This window comes from Microtus ochrogaster, chromosome X, assembly GCF_000317375.1.
Source record: "Microtus ochrogaster isolate Prairie Vole_2 chromosome X, MicOch1.0, whole genome shotgun sequence".
Classification (NCBI taxonomy): Eukaryota; Metazoa; Chordata; class Mammalia; order Rodentia; family Cricetidae; genus Microtus; species Microtus ochrogaster.
Window position 1 is genome coordinate 45,231,919 of NC_022026.1, and position 18,034 is coordinate 45,249,952.

Genomic DNA, 18,034 nt, shown 5'->3' on the forward strand with positions numbered 1-18,034 from the left:
ATGCAGAAGGGCCCAGCCCACCAAGGGCAGCACCATCTCTAGAAAGGTGCTCCCAGGCTGTGTAAAGCAGCGAGCTAAGCATGACCCCGAGGAAGCCAGCAAACAGTGTTTCTCCACAGCTTCTCCAATTAAGTTCCCGCTTGGTTTCCTTCCCTGATTTCCATCAGTGATGAAGTGTGACCTGCTAACTGAAATCAACCTTTTCTTTCTCTAAGTTGCTTTTGGTCAGTACAAAGATGAAACTAGAACACTTAGGTTGCTCGTTAAAAGAGTCTCAAGTGCTAGCTGTTCACTGGGAGAACAGCATCGCAGGTTACAGTATTCCGAGGCTCGCATTACCGGGTGCCACACCTCCAGGCCCCTTAACACATTCCCTTGGCTACTTTTACCCTCCACTAAAGAATCAAGGGCCAAATGAATGCGTATTAGACGAGGGAGCATGAAAAGCCTAATATCTTGCCCCGGGTGGGTCAGAACAACTCTGCGAAATGCTTATCCTGAAAGATCCCCAGTGAGGTCTGGTAAAAGGCCCTCTCTTCCAGTCTTTGCCTGAGACAGTGGCCCTGGTTACCATCCTTCCTACTTTGTCCGGGTTCTCTTTACTGTCTCTCGAGGAGCGCTTCCTGTAAACCATGTGCACAGGAATCTGCATCTCAGGGTCAGCTTCTAGGTTCCCCCATCTACTAGCTTCTGGGACTAAGCTCACCATTAGCATGGGCTGGCTGCTAGGTGGATCCTTAGCCTTCCCAGTATGCATTTACTAAAGTGCTTGTCATACCTACTTCCTAAATTGATATTTATTTCATTAAAAAGGAAGACCCTGACCCAAACAGTAAGACCTAAACCCAAGTCTCAGTAAAAAAAAAGAATATACACACACACACACACACACACACACACACACACACACACATATATATATATACAGAGCGTGCCCCATATAAGTTAAATAAAGAGCCAATTTTGATTTATACTTTAAGATTTTATTTTTTTATTTATGTGTGTGTCTGCATTTGTGAATGAGTGCCCATGGAGGCCAGAAGAGGGGGGTCAGAACCTCTGAGGCTGGAGTTATAGGTGGTTATGTTTCCAAGTGAGTGCTAAAAACCAAATCCAGGTCCTCTGCAAGAGCAGTAAATATGTCTTAACTGCTGAGCCATCTCTCCAGCCCCAACAGTTACTTTTTTCTTAAAACCCTGCAGTGTTACCATGTGCTTTTCTTGCATACTAAGTGGGACATTTATTATTTGCATGAATCTTTATGGAGTGAAATGGATCCTGGCTTTTGTTTGTGTCTTAAAAGCAGTGATTCTGCAGTATTAAAGTGGACTTAAAAAGCAGGAATTAGGGTAAATGTGAACACACATTAAGATACACCTAGAAAACTGCTTTTCAAACTCTTCATTTGAACGGAACTTCTTGTATGCGTTCCAACTCTACGAGTTTACACACAGCAAAACATTTCTGGGTCCCCTTAGGTTACACTTATCCTGATATCTCTGAAGCAAGTCCATCCGCTGGGACACATACAATGATAAACAATGGTAATGAAGCTACATCTTCCCTGATGTCACCGGATACCTCATGTTCCGGAGACACACAACAGGCAAGACTTACCTTTACTCCCAAGGCTTCTCCTGAAATGACAGCGACTGTCACACCATCCTTGGTGGGTTTCGGGATCTCTCCACTTTTCAGTTCCTGGTACCGAGGCTCCACCATCTTTTCTGAGCTTCTCAGATTCACCCACAGCTGTAAGCCGTGGGCAGGCTCCTCTGAGCAGGGCATCTCAGCATGCAGAATGCCCCGGCCTGCAGTCATCCACTGCAATGACCAGAACGAGAAGCCAAATGGAACACAGCCCCCAACGAGTCTGCACACATCACAATCACACCACTATGGCATAATGAGCCATCCAACAGGTGCCACAATCCGAGTGTCTGGACATCTCAAGAAATAACAAATGTCTACCACAGCTCCTGGGGCTCTTTCAAGTTTCCAAAGCCAAATTAAAGCACCAGAATTGAATGCCTACAAGTGAAAGAGTCCTCTGTGATAGCCCTGAGTTTTAGATTGAGCTCCAAGATAAGGAGAAGCAGTCAGATAATGCTGGGGTATGATTTGACTTAAGAAGGGCAAAAAACAGGACTGGGTAAGAAAGATGGCAGTCAGCAATGTAGTTACATTACAGGCCTAGCCAACCCAACAGGAAGATGTGCAGTTGGGATAAATCTTCAGGATTGTCCTGAAATTAGCAAAGAGTTATCATAGGATTGTTTCTGAGGAGGAAGCAGAGCCATGGGAAAGTCAATTTCCTGCCACCGAGTACAATTCCCAGAGAGGAAATACCCTGTAACTCACTAAGTAAATCAGGCTGGTTTTGAGCTCATAGAGATCCACCTACCTCTGCCTCCTGAGTGCTGGGATTAAAGGTATGAGTCACCTTGCCTGACCTTGGGTTACTAACAAAAGTGACCACACCAAACCCTGCAAATAAACTTTAACATAAATAATGAATTTTCATAAGCACAGAACCTACGTCTAGAAAGGATAAAATTGAAATAAATTTCAACTGCTGAATTTGGCAGGAGGGACATCATAAAGGATCACTCCCTGAACAGCTTCAATCCAGGTTGAAGAGGTGGATACAGATAGACCAACTATGGCTTCAGTGACTTGGGACAGTACCTCTTGATTACACTTTGAGAAAAGTAAAAACAAACAAAACAACAACCAAACAAAGACTGGGTAAGCACTAAAAAGTGATGGGGGGCAGGTATACAAAACTGAGGTGGCTCAGCAGGTGCCAAGCCTGACAACCTGAGTTTGGTCCTTGGGATTCCCTTGGTAGAAGGAGAGAATCAATTCCCACAAGTTATCCTCTGAGGGCTATACATGGCGTGTGCTTGCCTGTGTACACATATGAACGAATAAATGAAATAAAAATATCTTAGAGATTGCATTGGATCCCCAGCCCTGCAAAAAAAAATTGATTGAGGGATCAAGGAAAACATGAAAACAGAACAAGGGAAGTCTGTGTTGGTTTCCAGGCAGAACAAAAGAAAACACAGAAAGGGGGGTATGAAGGCTAATGTTCTCAGCTTGATAGAATCTGGAATCACCTGGAAGACAGGCCTCTGCGCATGTCTGTCGGGGTTACCTTGATGTATTTAATTGATTAGTAATACCATCTCGACTGAGGCAGGGCTATTATTATTATTATTATTATTATTATTATTATTATTATTATTATTATTATTATTGCAGGGAGTTCTGAACGGTATGGAATGGAATAGAAAGTGAGCTGAGCACCAGCATGCATTCTTTGCTCTCTGTTTCTGGTTATGGATGTGATATAGGCAGCTCCTGGGGCTTTGACTTCCCTGCCATGATGAACTATACCTTTGTTATGTAGTTAGACTGGCATTGGAACCCTTGGAAAACACAGAAGAGATTCCTCCCTTATGGTCAGCTTTGGCCCCCAAACACCTATTCCCTGGTAATACTGCAAAAAGAAAAGCATCAGCTTTGCATCTTCTTCAAATGTAAAATACTATACGACAAAAGGGAGGTTTCAGGGAAATCTACTTCCTCTCATCAAAAGAATGTGTCTGAATTCTACCCTTGGCCTTAGATAGAGACATGGCATTCTGACTGTCCTTAACGATTGGAAAATTACACACTGTTTCTCCTCCCTTAAGAATTAATTCAACTGTATCTAACATAAAAACAAGATTGTACAGGTAGAAGTTTCTGTCATACCCACTCCCGCAGTCATTCAGTCCCAAAGAAACACACAGAGGTTTATATTAATTATAAACTGCTTGGCCTTTTAGCTCAGGCTTATTATTAACTAGCTCTTACAACTTAACTCATAATTCTTATCTATATCTGGCTTGGTATCTTTTCAGTGAGGAATTCTCATCTTGCTTCTTTTGCATCTGGATGGTGACTGACTCTACCTTTCCTCTTCCCAGAATTCTCTTAGTCTGGTCACCCCACCTATGCTTCCTGTCTGGCTACTGGCCAATCAGCATTTTATTAAACTAATATGAGTGACAAATCTTTACAGTGTACAAGAGCATTATCCCACAGCAAGATTGTTTATAAAAATAATAAAACAAAATAAAAGAATTAATCCAACTGGACCTGTCAGTCACGTTGCCACAAGACCACCCCTCAAGATAGCTAACCCACCAGAAGATAGGCTAAGGAGGTAGAAAGAATAATTATCCACTACAGAAATACCTCCTCTAGTAAAATGTTTAGAGATCTTCACTTCTGAGCTTGCCCACTTTTTGAATTGTAACTCAGAAAGTGTAACTTGCCATTTTTTTATTCTGTCTCTTATTTAAATACTGACCAAAAGCCTACGCATGCTTTCCCTGATATTCTGGACTTTCTCCCTCTTTCTCTGAAGTGCCTCTCCCCTTCCAACATGCAGCTCCTTGCCAACATGCTAAACTTTGCTCAACATGCTGACTTTCTTCGACCCAAACTCAAAAAGACATGACTTCTCCATCTCCATCTTGTTGACAGCTGCTAAGTTTCACAGCTTGCCTGCACTGTTGTTTTTCTCTTAAATGCTAATAAATTGTCTCAAGCTTCCATCTGAGTCTGGTTTTTAATTCTTTATCAATGAGACTGAAAACTAACAAAAGAGACTCTTGTTTTCCCAGGGAACACCATGAACTGTGAACTAAAAACAACTCTTTCTCCGTTAAGGTGTTTGTGTTGGGGTATTCGGTCATAGTAACAGAAAAGAAACTAAGACAGCAGAGCTCAAGGTATGAGTATGAGGGAACTGGAGGAAGGGTTAGCGTCCTGGACATAGGTAAGATCAAACATACACCATGTAAGAATGTTAACCGGTCAGCAATCCACTGTCATGGCCATACCTGTAGGTCTCCTGGGTTCATTTTACCAACATGCCCACAGAAGTCTTCATGTGCCATGCTGCCCCCTTCCAGAAGATAAGATACCTTTAAAAAAAAAAAACAGAAGAAAAAGTTGATCCTTTGACTACTGTAAAATCAGATTTTTGAGGTCTTTTTTATTGACTTGAATCAGCTCCATGTTTATTTTAGATATTAAACACTACCTTCGTTTTTAAAACATTTTTCCTATTTCAGGCTACTTTTCCATTAAAATAATGGACAAAGGATATGAATAGACATTTTTCCAAAGGAAACATGCAAATGGCTTGCAGGTACAGGAAGAAATGCTCACCATCACTAGTCAGAGAAATGAAAATCAAAACCACAATATGACATCACCTTACACCTATTAGGTGTATACTATCAAAGTCATAACACAGGGAATTGTTGAAAAGAATGTGGGAAAGGAGAATGTTCATATACTGTAGGTGGGAAGCAAACTGATCTAGGCACCATAGAAAACAGGATGAAAGTTATTTTTAAAAACTAAAAATAGAATTATCACATGACCCCACTCTCTCGATCCTTGGTATATAACAAAACCAAATGAATTCATCATAGGAAAAACACACCAACATAACTGATGCTTACTGTAGTACTTACTGTGCACAATAGCCATAACATGGAATCAATTCAGGTTTCCAACAACAAATGGATGGATGATGAAAACGCAACATACACACACAACACAGAATGACTCAGAGCCTTCCAAGGGGAAGATGCCCTGTTACTGTTTACAGTATGGATAAAGCTGGAAAACATTGCACAAATAAAGAAAGACTTGTCTACATAAAAAGACAAGTACTGCATGATCTCACTTATAGAAAATGAGATCAAAGGGTTAGTTACTAAGGATTGGAAGGGAAGAAATACAGAAATGTAGGTCATTGGCCCACAGTTTGTGATATTAAGTTCTTGGGGCCCAATGCACAGCATGTGACTAGAATTAATACTGCATTTGATATGATGAGGCTCAGTTGGTAAACTGAGCTTGATGAAATGCCAGGAACCTGAGTTTGATCCTCAGAACCCACCCAACAGTGCAGGCATGGTAGGTACTTATAATCCCAGTGCTGGGGAGGTAAAAACAGACAGATCTCTGGGGTTCACAGGCCACCCAACCTAGTCTACTTGGCAAGCTCAAAGCCAGTGAGAGATCATGTCTCGAGAAAAGGCAGACAGTTCCTGAAGAGCAACAACACACCCAAGATTGGTTTCTGGCCTCCATTCACAAACAGAAACATGCACATACATAAATACACACATAAGAACCTTGTGAGATGATAATCATTCCACAATACATGCATGCATCCATCAAAATACTGCAATATATTCAGGCATCAAAACAATGCGATACATGCATGCATCAAAACATTACGGTGTATAGAATTGTCACATGACAGCCTGGTAAAGCACGGAGGAACAAAGGATTGAGCATTTGTGAAGATCTGTTCAATTTTTCCACCAAAGACTCATAGCCAATTAAAGTAGCACTCACCCTGAAGGCTCAGTACAGTGTGTATGATGTGCCTCCCACAGCCAGGCCTGAAGGTCAGGTTAAAATAAGCCTGTTCTTGGCTAGCAGCGTCTCTGCTAGCAAGATCATGTTCACACAAGTGTATGCAGTGACACATCCCACGTCACCACACCTTGCCCTAAAGGCGAGTCAGGAAGCCCAAAGGAAACATTTCTGACACCAGGCACACAGACTCAGTCGGCACTCAAAACTATTTACAACATATGTCAAGTAATTTCAAATTGAAATCAGCATTGTTCCCAGATTCGTGTCCATACTAATCTGAAACTTGAAAGAAATGCTATGTGTCCCAAAGAGTGGCCACTAGCCACATGCAGCTGCTTAGGTTTCACTTCAATCAAATTAATGAAATTTACATTCTGCTCCTCCCCTGCACCAGTCACATTTTGAGTGTTCAACAGCCTCCTGTAGCTAAGGACTGCCATAACCAATAGTGTAGATTATGAAACAGTTCTATCCTTACAGAGTTCTATTTGCCACTGTGGGCTAGAAAAATTAATTTGAAAATTAGATTTCGGCAGTGGTGGGCATTTTGGATAAAGTAGAAAATCCCCCAAACCAGAAGCATTCTAATTGGCCTTCTGTTTAATCAAAAAAAGGAACTCTAAAATTCTCTGCTTTAAGGGTCTTGTAATCAAATCAGAGGGGAAAAAAAGAGTAAAGAGACATCAAATACTTGGAACATTTAATTACTTCAAAGACGGTCATATTGTCACAGGAAGTACTCAAGTTAGCACCCGAGGCTTAAAATGTGTGGGGGCGAAGATACAAGGCTCTCTTTGCGTGGCTTATTTAAATTAGCTCATTTGTACACACCTATAACTCCTGAAAGAATTACCGCTCAGCCTAAGCAGTTGTGAAAGGCATAGTGGTTCTCTGAAAACTACCCACTTCAGGCTTAACAGTAACCACCGTGGACATTCTCATAGCTCCATGCATTTTTCAGACTTCAGCTACCTCTGTATTCTCTTTAAACCTTAATGTGATTATGTTTTTACTCTTGAAATTTTTACTTCAAATTGTCACAGTGAACCAGAAGAATGAGATCTCTGATTAAAATCTCAGTATCCACTGTTGGGATTCCAATTTTCTCTCAAATATACTAGACCAAATAAAAGAGGGTTTTTTTTAATTAAAAAAATTATTTAAAAATCCCAACACTTACAAATTAATTATCCTTTCTACCAACCTCCCAAATAACAACTGTCACCAACTCCCTAAATCCTAAATCTGTAAAACCACGAAAAGAAAAAGAATAAAAGTATTATATTTTTAAAAGAAAGCCAAAACACATTCCCCAGAGGTAAGAAATAAGAAGATATTTATGACGTTTTCAGTATCTCTCCGATAATGCATCATCATCATCACCATCATCATCATCACCATCATCATCATCACTATATGTGGAAGGGTGTTCTGCCTGCATGCATGTCTGTGTGCCATGTGCATGCTTGGGTGCTCTTAGAGGCCTGAAGAGGGCATAAGATCCCCTGGTACTGGAGTCCTGGCAGTTGAGAGCCACCACGTGGATGCTGGGATACCCTAAAGGTGGGGACACAATTCTATGGGGTGGGGTTCATGACTGAATATATAGAAGAGATGGGAGCGGTAGCAGTCATCTCTCTCTGCTTCCTGACTGACACCTTATGCCCCTACTACCTCCTGCTCCTGCCACCATGCCTTCTCCACCATGATGGATTACAATCTAACCTCAAACTATAAGCAACTAAACTCTTCTTCCTTTGGGTTGCTTTGATTAGGCGTCGTGTCATAGCAATGAGAAAAGATGGTGTCTACGATTGCTTCCCTGTTTTTGCTACACGTGGATTTTTAACTAAAACAACTACAGGAAAAATGGTAATTTTCCTTCTGCTTGGGCTGGGGCTCTCCTCTGGGCTCTCAAAAAAGACCCTCTTAAATCACAACCCCAGATTATCTTTAATTACTCAAACATGAAGTCTTTCGATTTGCAAGCCATAACCATTGTGTGCGCGCGCGCGCGCGCGTGTGTGTGTGTGTGTGTGTGTGTGTGTGTGTGTAATGTATGTTTAAGGTCACGCATATGCATATCTACACAGAGAGAAATAACTTGAAAAGTAAATTGTGATATGAGCCATTTATACATGAAAATCTATATAAGAGAAGGCTATTTTCAAGTCTGATTTCAGGGAGCACTTACAAACCATTCTTAGAGCATAGAAAGAAAGTCATGTCCACTTTTCCCAATGTGCCCATCCTCTTTTTCCTGGTAAGACAAAAGTAAACATCCTTTGTTACCGCATGTACCACGCCTGCCTTTGAATGCTTAAAGCAAAAATCTCCAGGCTCCAAAGAAACTACTGTCACTTTATTTATTGTAACCTTTTGTGTTGTTTATTTATTTATTGCTAAGTGTCAAAAATGCTTGACAGCGACTTTGTGTATCAGTTGATGTCTCTAGAAGAGCTTTGAAAAAAAGGAAAACCTCACACAGCTACTTCCAAGAGCGGAGACAAGCCGAATGGTCTTTTAGGGCATGACCTAATCACAAACACCTGGAGGCTGAACAGCCGCCGGCGCTTGCTGAATTGTGTTCTCTTTAAACTCAAGAGTTATGTCCAATTAAGTAATAGGTCTGTAATCTGAACCAGGTGTTTCCTCAGAGCCCTGGCTATGCTGCTGGGTCTCCTGTCGTCCTGGCTGCCTTCTAGCCTTTCCCATATGTTTTGTTCCCTTGTGAGTTCCTAATTCTTCGGTTGTTAGCATTTGGAGAAAGAAAGGCCCGGAGTCGCTGTGGATGAGAAGTGGGAAAAGGTGTCTCTTGCAGACTCTTAAGGGAATTCAGAAGAATTCCCAGCAAGAGAAAATACAGCTCGTTGTTTCCTTCCAGCTGGCACGTAAACAGAAGAGCAAGGAGGAGAGGCGCGCTATTCTTTCTGCGTCTGGTAATAAAACACAAGACTTACCCTGTAAGGCCCAACGCTCCCTACATTCTAGGGAAAGCTTTAGTTCCTTCTCATTTCTTTTTGCCCTAAAACGGTGACTTTTTCCCTATTGGTAGCTATGTAGTACAAAAAAGATAAACACCATGGGTTGAGGTCACGGCTGACAAGAGAGGCCAGCGTGGCGCGAATTGTGTAATAGAAACTGTGAACTGTCCCCAAAGAGCAGAAATATGATGCTTGAATTCATACACTTAAGGACCCTGAAATGAAAACACCATGAGCAATACCTCTGAAAGCTGAAAGCCCACAGCATTAGCTCCATTTATCTAGCACGAATCCCATATAAACACCTGCACAAGCCCCCCCCAAAGGGGGTCACGACAGGTTTTTTAATAAAAGAAATGGGATGGGCACACAGTTCAGATGTCCAGGCAATGGGCAAATACAAGGAGAGTAACAGTCCCTCTGGTCCTACCTTGACATGGTCCTGTCATAAGCCTACACGGGCCAAGCTTTCAAGGACTCCTGCCTCATTGCTCCCTGAGGAGGTTCTGCATCTGGAAGCTAGTCAGGGTTAGGCCTGCTTAGAATCACCAGGTTGCCATCTTCAAGTTGTGAGCTGTGGTGTGAAGTCCTTAACTTTCTCCTAGAGGATCATATACAACATGGACCTAAAAGTTGGGCTGGTCAAGTATGGTCAGAACGAAATGATGACATGTGGCCAGAAGGCCAGCACGTGTTCAGGAAGTTCTAAAACTAGCCCATCCATTACATCTCCTTGGGCAGGGATCCCATCTGTAAGTGTCCTCCCTTAGATCCTCCCTCAAGTTTCCTAAAATGTTTCCCAGACATTCTCATGGTTCCACTTGATACTTCATTCAGGCCTCACTTCAACTATCACACATTGAATGAAACCATCTCATCTCTTCTACTCTATCCTATGCTGAACTGTTTTTCCTTCCCAGCCTCTTCACCGGGATTCATTTATTGGCTGTCTAAAAGAATATAAGACACATGGAGGTTGGGACTGTAAAGCATTCTTATTAGAGCAGACAATGGATTTCAGTGTGTCCAATTTACGTTCTTATCAACAATGCAGAGTGTTCAGTTTCCTCCAGCATCGTCACCGACATTTGTTGCTTGTGGTCTTGATGACAGCCATTCTGACTGGGGGGACATGCAATCTCAACTTACGTGTCATTTGCATTTCCATGGTAGCTAAGGACAAACATCTTTTCACTCTACTTGTTGGCCATTTGTACTTCTATTGAGAACTTTTTGTGCAATTGCAAGCTCATTTATTATCAGATCATTTGTTTTGGTATCCATTTTCTTTTTTTTATTTCCAATTTTCAGGACAGGGTTCTCTGTGTCACAGCTTTGGCTATCCTGGAACTCGCTCTCTAGATCCAGAGGCTGGCCTCGAACTCACTGAGATCCACCTGCCTCTGCCTCCCAAATGCTGGGATTAAAGGCATGCGCCACCATTTGGCTCTGAATTTTTTCTATATTCTACACATCAATCCCTTTGACAGGGGGATTCATGTGAGGATAAATAACTAGCAAACCTCTTTTCCCATTCTCTAGCCTGTCTCATCACTCTGTTGATTATTTCTTTGCCATCCGGAAGTCTTTTAAATTTGATGCAATCCCATTCGTCAATTCTTGCTGTTGTTTCCTGAGCCACTGGGTGGTATTCAGAAAATCATTGTGAAGCCAGGCGGTGGTGGTGCACGCCTTTAATCCCAGCACTTGGGAGGCAGAGGCAGGCGGATCTTTGTGAGTTCGAGACCAGCCTGGTCTACAAGAGCTAGTTCCAGGACAGGCTCCAAAACCACAGAGAAACCCTGTCTCAAAAAACCAAAAAAAAAAAAGAAAAAAGAAAATAATTGTGTATGACTACATCTTGAAGCACTTTCAACAGGGACACTGTTTGAACTTTTCACTGTGCCCTTCATCCAGCTGTCCCTGAGGATGTATTGACTACATTAATGCATCTTGGATTTGCATAATCTTTTAGGATTTATTAAGCATCTGGTCCTGGGTATATGCCATAATCTCCGTATGATTATTGTGGTTTAGTGTCATTGGGTTACATTGTAACAACAGCAGAGCAAGAAACTAAAGCAACATTTTCTGTGCCTGAGAAGGAAATGATTTTTGCCAGCCCACACTACCTCGCAAATGCTGATGGCATCAATGTAGGTGTTGTGAACGCAGAGGTTGTCTGTGAGGAGAGATCTGACAGGAGATGCAACCACAGCCGGAATGGTAGAGGTTTTGTGACAGAAACAAGAGGACTTTGCCAGTTTAGGTACATCAGCCACTCCCGGCAAAGACGGAATCCTACGGCTCTATGTATGTAAGCCTTATGATTCCGGATTGAAAAGACTGGGCCGACTAGGAGACCCAAGCTATAGCACCTGAAGATGAGGTGACCGTAGGATCCTTGTTATGGACATTCAGGAGCTTCACTTGATAGCACCCAGCTACAAGAGGAAAGAAACTGACCTTCTCTACTCCTGTTTTACGCTGCTCCCATTCTCGAATGGCTCTCAAGCCTACCCATTTTCTTTTCATCCTGATTAAAGTGTCTGACGAGCATATCAAGATTCTGCAACAATCAGATTCATAAACCTAACTACGCAGGCAAGTTGACTCACAGATTTCCTCAGTGCCTTCTACCTACTGCTAGATCTCCTGAGGCCGAACAACCCTTCCTCTTCACACTCAGATGTTCAGTCTTAGGAGGACTTTCTTCAGACAAAACAGCTCGCAGAGACGGAAGCGCCAGCCAGGGAGCCTGCATGGAACTAACCTAGGCCCTCTGCACATATGTGACAGTTGTGTAGCTTGGTCTTCTTGTGGGACTCCTAGCAGTGGGAACAGGGGCTGTCTCTGACTCTTTCGATAGCTTTTAGGGCTCTATTCCTCCTGCTGTGTTGTCTTGCCCAGCCTTAGTATGTGGGGAGGGACTTAGTCTCCCTGTAACTTGATAGGCCATGTTTTGTTGATGTTCACGGGAGATGGGAGACCTGCCCTTTTCTGATTAGAAGAGGAGGAGGAGGAGGAGGAGTGAATAGAGTGGGGGGGGTACAAAGAGGAGGGAGGGGGAGGAACTGGGAGGAGAAGAGGAAGAAGAAACTTCAGTCACGATGTAAAATAAATTAATTAAAAAAAAAAACTTGCCCTGACTCCTCATCTAACCACCAGCCAGCTTCCTAACTGCTATTACCTACCTCCTGTAAAGATGTGGGAAGGGGGCTCACTCCTACTGTTTTACCTTGCGCTTATTCTGAAGGTCTCAAGTGAACAACTTACCGATCTCTATGATTACTCAAACTTTAAATAAACACAGCAGTGTTCTATCCCCATCCAGTGGAACAGTCAGGAGCTACAACTTGTTGCTTAAGAGAGCCCTCTGCTGGCTCAAATGATATGGGCTATTTACAGCAGTGCTTCTCACCATGTGGGTAGCAAGCCCTGGAGTGGATGACCCTTTCACAGGGGTCACATCAGATACCCTGCATATCAGATATTTACATTATGATTCAAAATTATAGTTATGAAACAGCAGTGAAATCATTTTATGGTTGAGGGGTCACCTCAACATGAGGAACTATATTAGAGGGTCACATCATTAGGAAGGTTGAGAACTACTGATCTGCATACAGTCAGGTCTTAGGAAACTAGATTCAGGCCTTGCTAATAGCTGCATTTATAAGTAAAGATGTCTTTTGGCAGGTAAATAGTGCCTGTGCTTAAGGACCTAGTGTCATGACACAAGGTGTCATCTGGTCATGAAGGGACCACTCTGTTGTGGGCTAGCCCACTGTTGGGACCATTTGGAGTCCTGGCCTCCAGCTGCTCTTCCCTGCTAGAGATCTTTACTTCCCTTCTGATCTGAGTTACTGAAAGCTCTGTCAAAGTTGTTTACCAGCTCTGCTTCATGGCACGTGTTGCCTTGGCCTTGAGGATCAGAGGATAAGGTTTTCACCTGTTGGTCCACCTGACTGTTGGGTACATAAGCCTCCGTGGTGCTACTGAGGGCTTCTTACCAGTGACTAGAGGTCCATGTCTTTGTCTCTGTGTGTGTGTCTTTGTATGTTTCAACCTCCAGCCCCTTGCCCGAAGCTTGCGAACTGTATGGTAGTGCATAGAGCGCAGACAGGTACTGTGCGCTGCAGCCCACTTGGTTCAGTATCTAGTTAAAGGCTATCAGGGGGCTCCTGAAAGTGAAGTGCCTGAATTTCCCTTTGACACCGGCACTCCGGGGCAGCTTTGGGGTTCATCCTCTTAGCCACTGTGTAATCTTCCCCAGGCAGAAATGAGAATGTTTTAATGTTTTCTCTTTATTACATCTCCCTGTCTCCATATTGTCTACTTTAAAACTCTAGGAATGTGAGTTTTAAATGCGCACGCCTTTAATCCCAGCACTTGGGAGGCAGAGGCAGGTGGATCTCTGTGAGTTCGAGGCCAACCCAGTCTACAGAACAAGTTCCAGGATAGCCAGGACTGTTACACAAAGAAACCCTGTTTTGGAAAAACAAAAACAATGCAACAAAACTCTAGAATATAATCTGTAATACATAATACAGTGTGGGTGAGGTGGACAGAAAAAATTCATTGAGAAGTTACTCAAACTACTGTTTTCAAAGACTATTTCGATTGAACTGCTCCTTTCCCCTATGTGACCTATGTTTACATAGGTCCTAGAGCAGATTTTAATTGTTTTGGCACAAGGTTGTTCTGGGCATTACTGGGTCAGATGTGCCTGAATGATCTCCTTTATGGCTTTAAGAAGTAGAATAAATGACCTGAAATTTCTAGGTACAAATAACTTGATCCATTTCCTCGAAACACCAAAAGTTAAGAGAATCAAGACACATTATACTCGGCACTTTTTCAGGTAGGAAAACTTTCTATAGTAAGTGAAGCTGCAGTCCTGACTACCAGCCACCAGATGGCAGTAACACTCACAGCCATAGCCAGAAATGACTGGAAATTTTGGAAGGACGCCAGTACAAAATTACCTTCAACTGAGACCCACTGGCACAGACAATACCCAACCAAAAGCTAAACTTCTGGTCTTAGGATCCATCTGTTTGAAACAAATTATGTCAACTTGGGAGTTTTTGGATGTAGCAGTGCCCGCTGGTTCACAACTAGAGACTAATCTGGCTCGACCTTGAATGCTTCCCACAGTAATGGCCCAAACTTTAGAGTAGTCTCAGTCACAGGGCTCAGGCCCCACTCCACCCTTACACATACAGTTTCGAAGTCCGATTGGAATGCTTACTGTTTCTACTACCTGCCCTCGACTGTCCATAGCATCCAGGTTGTTCCTTAAGGCCCTACTAAATGGCCAAGTTTGTGTTTGTATTGGTTTGGTTTGGTTTTTGACACTTGAGGACAACTTTAGTAGCGTCTACATGAAAGACACCCCAGGAGAAGCAAGCTGTAAATCCAGGCAACTGTCTCAAGGAAGAAAAGAGAAAAGAGAAGAAAACATAAAATAAAATCATGCTGCATGAGCTAAGCTAGCTAAAAAGTTAGCCAAGCAATAGTAGGCAGGCACATGGTGAGGAGGCAGGCTTTAGAGGAAAAATAAGGGCATCTAACATGTTAGGGAAAAACATGCTTAGAAAAGAAATACAAAGAAAAGGAAAGTTACATTTTCCTAAGTAATTCAGAAAAGCAGGCAGGCTTACAAAGCAACAAGTTCTGTGATGGTGTTAGGGGCAGAAACTCTGGGAAGGAAAAGTAGAGTATCTCATTAAAGGGATAATTATTCTTCCTCTCTAACGGGGCTAAAGAAGCAGCAGCCTTCCTGGGGCAGTGTTGCATTCCAGAGGAGTGGGCCCATAGCCAGTTCATTCCTGCCCAGCTGAGATGCCAGGGCTCCACTCGGGCCAAAGCTTCTGTTTTCTTGGCCACATATTTCCCTTTAATGGTTTTTTTATTGCTACTCTAACATTGTCTCCTCTGAAGAGGTAACCTTAAAATCATTTAAGAGATTGACTGAAATTGAGATGGATCTATATCTATATATATACACACAATATATATATATTGTGTATGTATGTATGATGTGTGTATAGGATATATATATGGGACATGTATGTATGTATACACATGTCCCATACATACCCTATACACACACACACACACACACACACACACACACACACACATATATATATATCCCTTCACCATGAAAATCTGGAGATGCTGTTCCAAAACTGCCCATCAGAAGGGATCAGTGTCTGCACTGGCGGTCTAGTCCCCACGCACACATCCACCCACACGTAGAGCCTCTAGGCTGGGTGCTCATTGAGGAGGAGATGGGAAACCGGGGCTCCATTCTGGCATTCCTGGCCAGAGAACCAAGGATATTTCTAGAACTGCTGCTTTGGGGCTCCTGCCAAGAGCTGACTGTCCGGTTTCCACCTCCTGTTCTTATCATCCCCCCTCTGAAGAGGACCCCCTCACTGAATGGCCAAGGTTGAACTGAAACCTCCTCACACCTTTCTGGTGGCAGTGACTGTTTCTTCCTCACTTGAACCCATAAGCTTCTTCAGCTGAACCCCTCTCATTCCCCCTCAACCATTTCCTAAGATTTTGTACACCAAAAGTCCTCCGTCCCTACTTAAATGCATATGTGCACATGCGCACACATACACAGTTTTATTTCCTTTTGGCTAGGAAACATGTTTAGTTATGCTTTTAGTTTGACATTCTTTTCTACTGGTGGGACCCTACGATGGAATCCACGTAAGACGTTTCCTAGAGGAACCTGCCCATGGGTTAACCTCCCCATTACATACTGCTAGATATTAGTAGTTGATTAGAAAAGAAACAAACTAGCCACATTTTATTGGGAGAGCAGAGATCCAAGTCACTCAATAACATTCTGTGGATATAATGTTACCAATTTCTTTGAATATAATGTTACCAAAATAATGTTACTGAGTGTGCTATCAGAGATAATCTAGGTCTATGCAAGAACCTGGTCTAATTGTTATGACGTGTGCTCTTTCTCTGTTGGCACCATCTGGTTTGGGTACTGTTGGGACCCTTTGGAGTCCTGGCCTCCAGCTGCTCTTCCCTGCTAGTGACCTTTTCTTGCCCTTTTGATTTGAGCTTCTGAGAGCTGTGTCAGAGTTGTTTACCAACCCTGCTTCCTGAGCACACATTGCCCCTGGCCTTGATGGAGGATCAGGCCATGAGGTCTTCGCCTGTTGGCCCACCTGGCTGGGTTAGGTATACAACCTCCGTGGTACTGTTCCATAAAGGGCTTCTACCCGCAGCTTGAGAGGTGTATGCGTGTTCAATCCTGACATCCTTCGCTCGGTTTCGGTTCCAGGCCGTGCAGGCGCAGCAGGGTACCACACTTTGATTGATGTTCTTAGGATGTTGGTACCAAGGGGCATCTTAGAGTGGGGATTGATTTTGCTACCTTCCTATAGAATCCTTTAGCTTCCCCACAAGCAATGCCAAATCAACATATATGTTAAAATATACATGCTTGCCTGTAATGGGGACTTCAGGGTCCTGAGCTCCCACTCGCGCCAGTCAAATAATGAACCAAAGGCAGACTGGCCACGTTGGCATTTTCTTTTACTATTATATTATCTCTATATAATTTTCTTCCTCCGTTTCAATATCCACAACTCCTAGTAAGATCCTGAAAGTTCCCACACTGCATTAAACCATCACAGGTCTTATAAGTGGTCTTGTCTTTTCTTCCCATAGCCATAGGAATAACAAGATGTCTCACTGTTAAAGGCACCATCAAATAATCGTTGAACAATGGAAATCTCTATGATATTGACAAAGTATCATTTGTCAGCTTTCCCAAAATATTTTTCTTTAGCTTTTTGGGAGTCTCTTATAGATCAGGTTGGCCTCTAACTTTCTACTGTAGCAAAGGATGGCTTTGAACAGCTACCTCAAGTCCTTTCCTTGCCCCAAGTACTGGGATTACAGGCGTGTAACACCATGACTAGCCCAGAATGTTTTCTTTCTTAAAAAAAAAAAATTGGTGTTGAATTGAGTCAAGGTTTTGTTTTCAACTAGGACCCAGCCATCTTGGAACGGTTTGCATTAGAAAATGGCTCACAGCAAGCAGTAAGAACAAAGCCGTGTGGAGACAGAAGGTCTGAGGTCTGGCTTAAGTTGTAAATGTGAATCACTAGGGCCTTTCCCTTCCTCTTCAGGATATTGTTCAGACATTGCCAGCAACTGCTGCTGGCTACTAACCAGGAGTTATGAGCTTGGCTTTTCTGATGGGCACACCCTTGGAAACGGTAGTTTTGCCCTAACAAACACCAAGGAACTTGCCGAGGCTTGTAGTGAAACTTTAAGATAGACTTCTCAGCTTAACTGAGATCGTGGACAGCATCCTAATATGTCCCTGTGAAGCAGATCTGGTGGTAGAATTCTAATAGGCTTTTTTTCTGGCTCCAAAAATTTAAGATAGATAGATAGATAGATAGATAGATAGATAGATAGATAGATAGATAGATAGATGATATAGAAACAGATAGATAGATAGATAGATAGATAGATAGATAGATAGATAGATAGATAGATGATAGATAGATAGATAGATAGATAGATAGATAGATAGATAG

At 42.7% G+C, this 18,034-nt stretch overlaps 1 protein-coding gene across 1 annotated transcript in view; it reads right to left on the reverse strand.

The window, feature by feature from the left end:
* Pir (pirin) overlaps positions 1–18,034 on the reverse strand; it is a 97,940-nt gene that overhangs the window by 63,650 nt on the left and 16,256 nt on the right. The window contains exons 4-5 of the mRNA XM_005358759.2: positions 4,899–4,982; positions 1,618–1,824 (exon numbers count right to left, since the gene is read on the reverse strand). Of these exons, the coding sequence (XP_005358816.1) occupies positions 1,618–1,824; positions 4,899–4,982 (291 nt within the window). The remainder of the gene's footprint in view (positions 1–1,617; positions 1,825–4,898; positions 4,983–18,034) is intronic.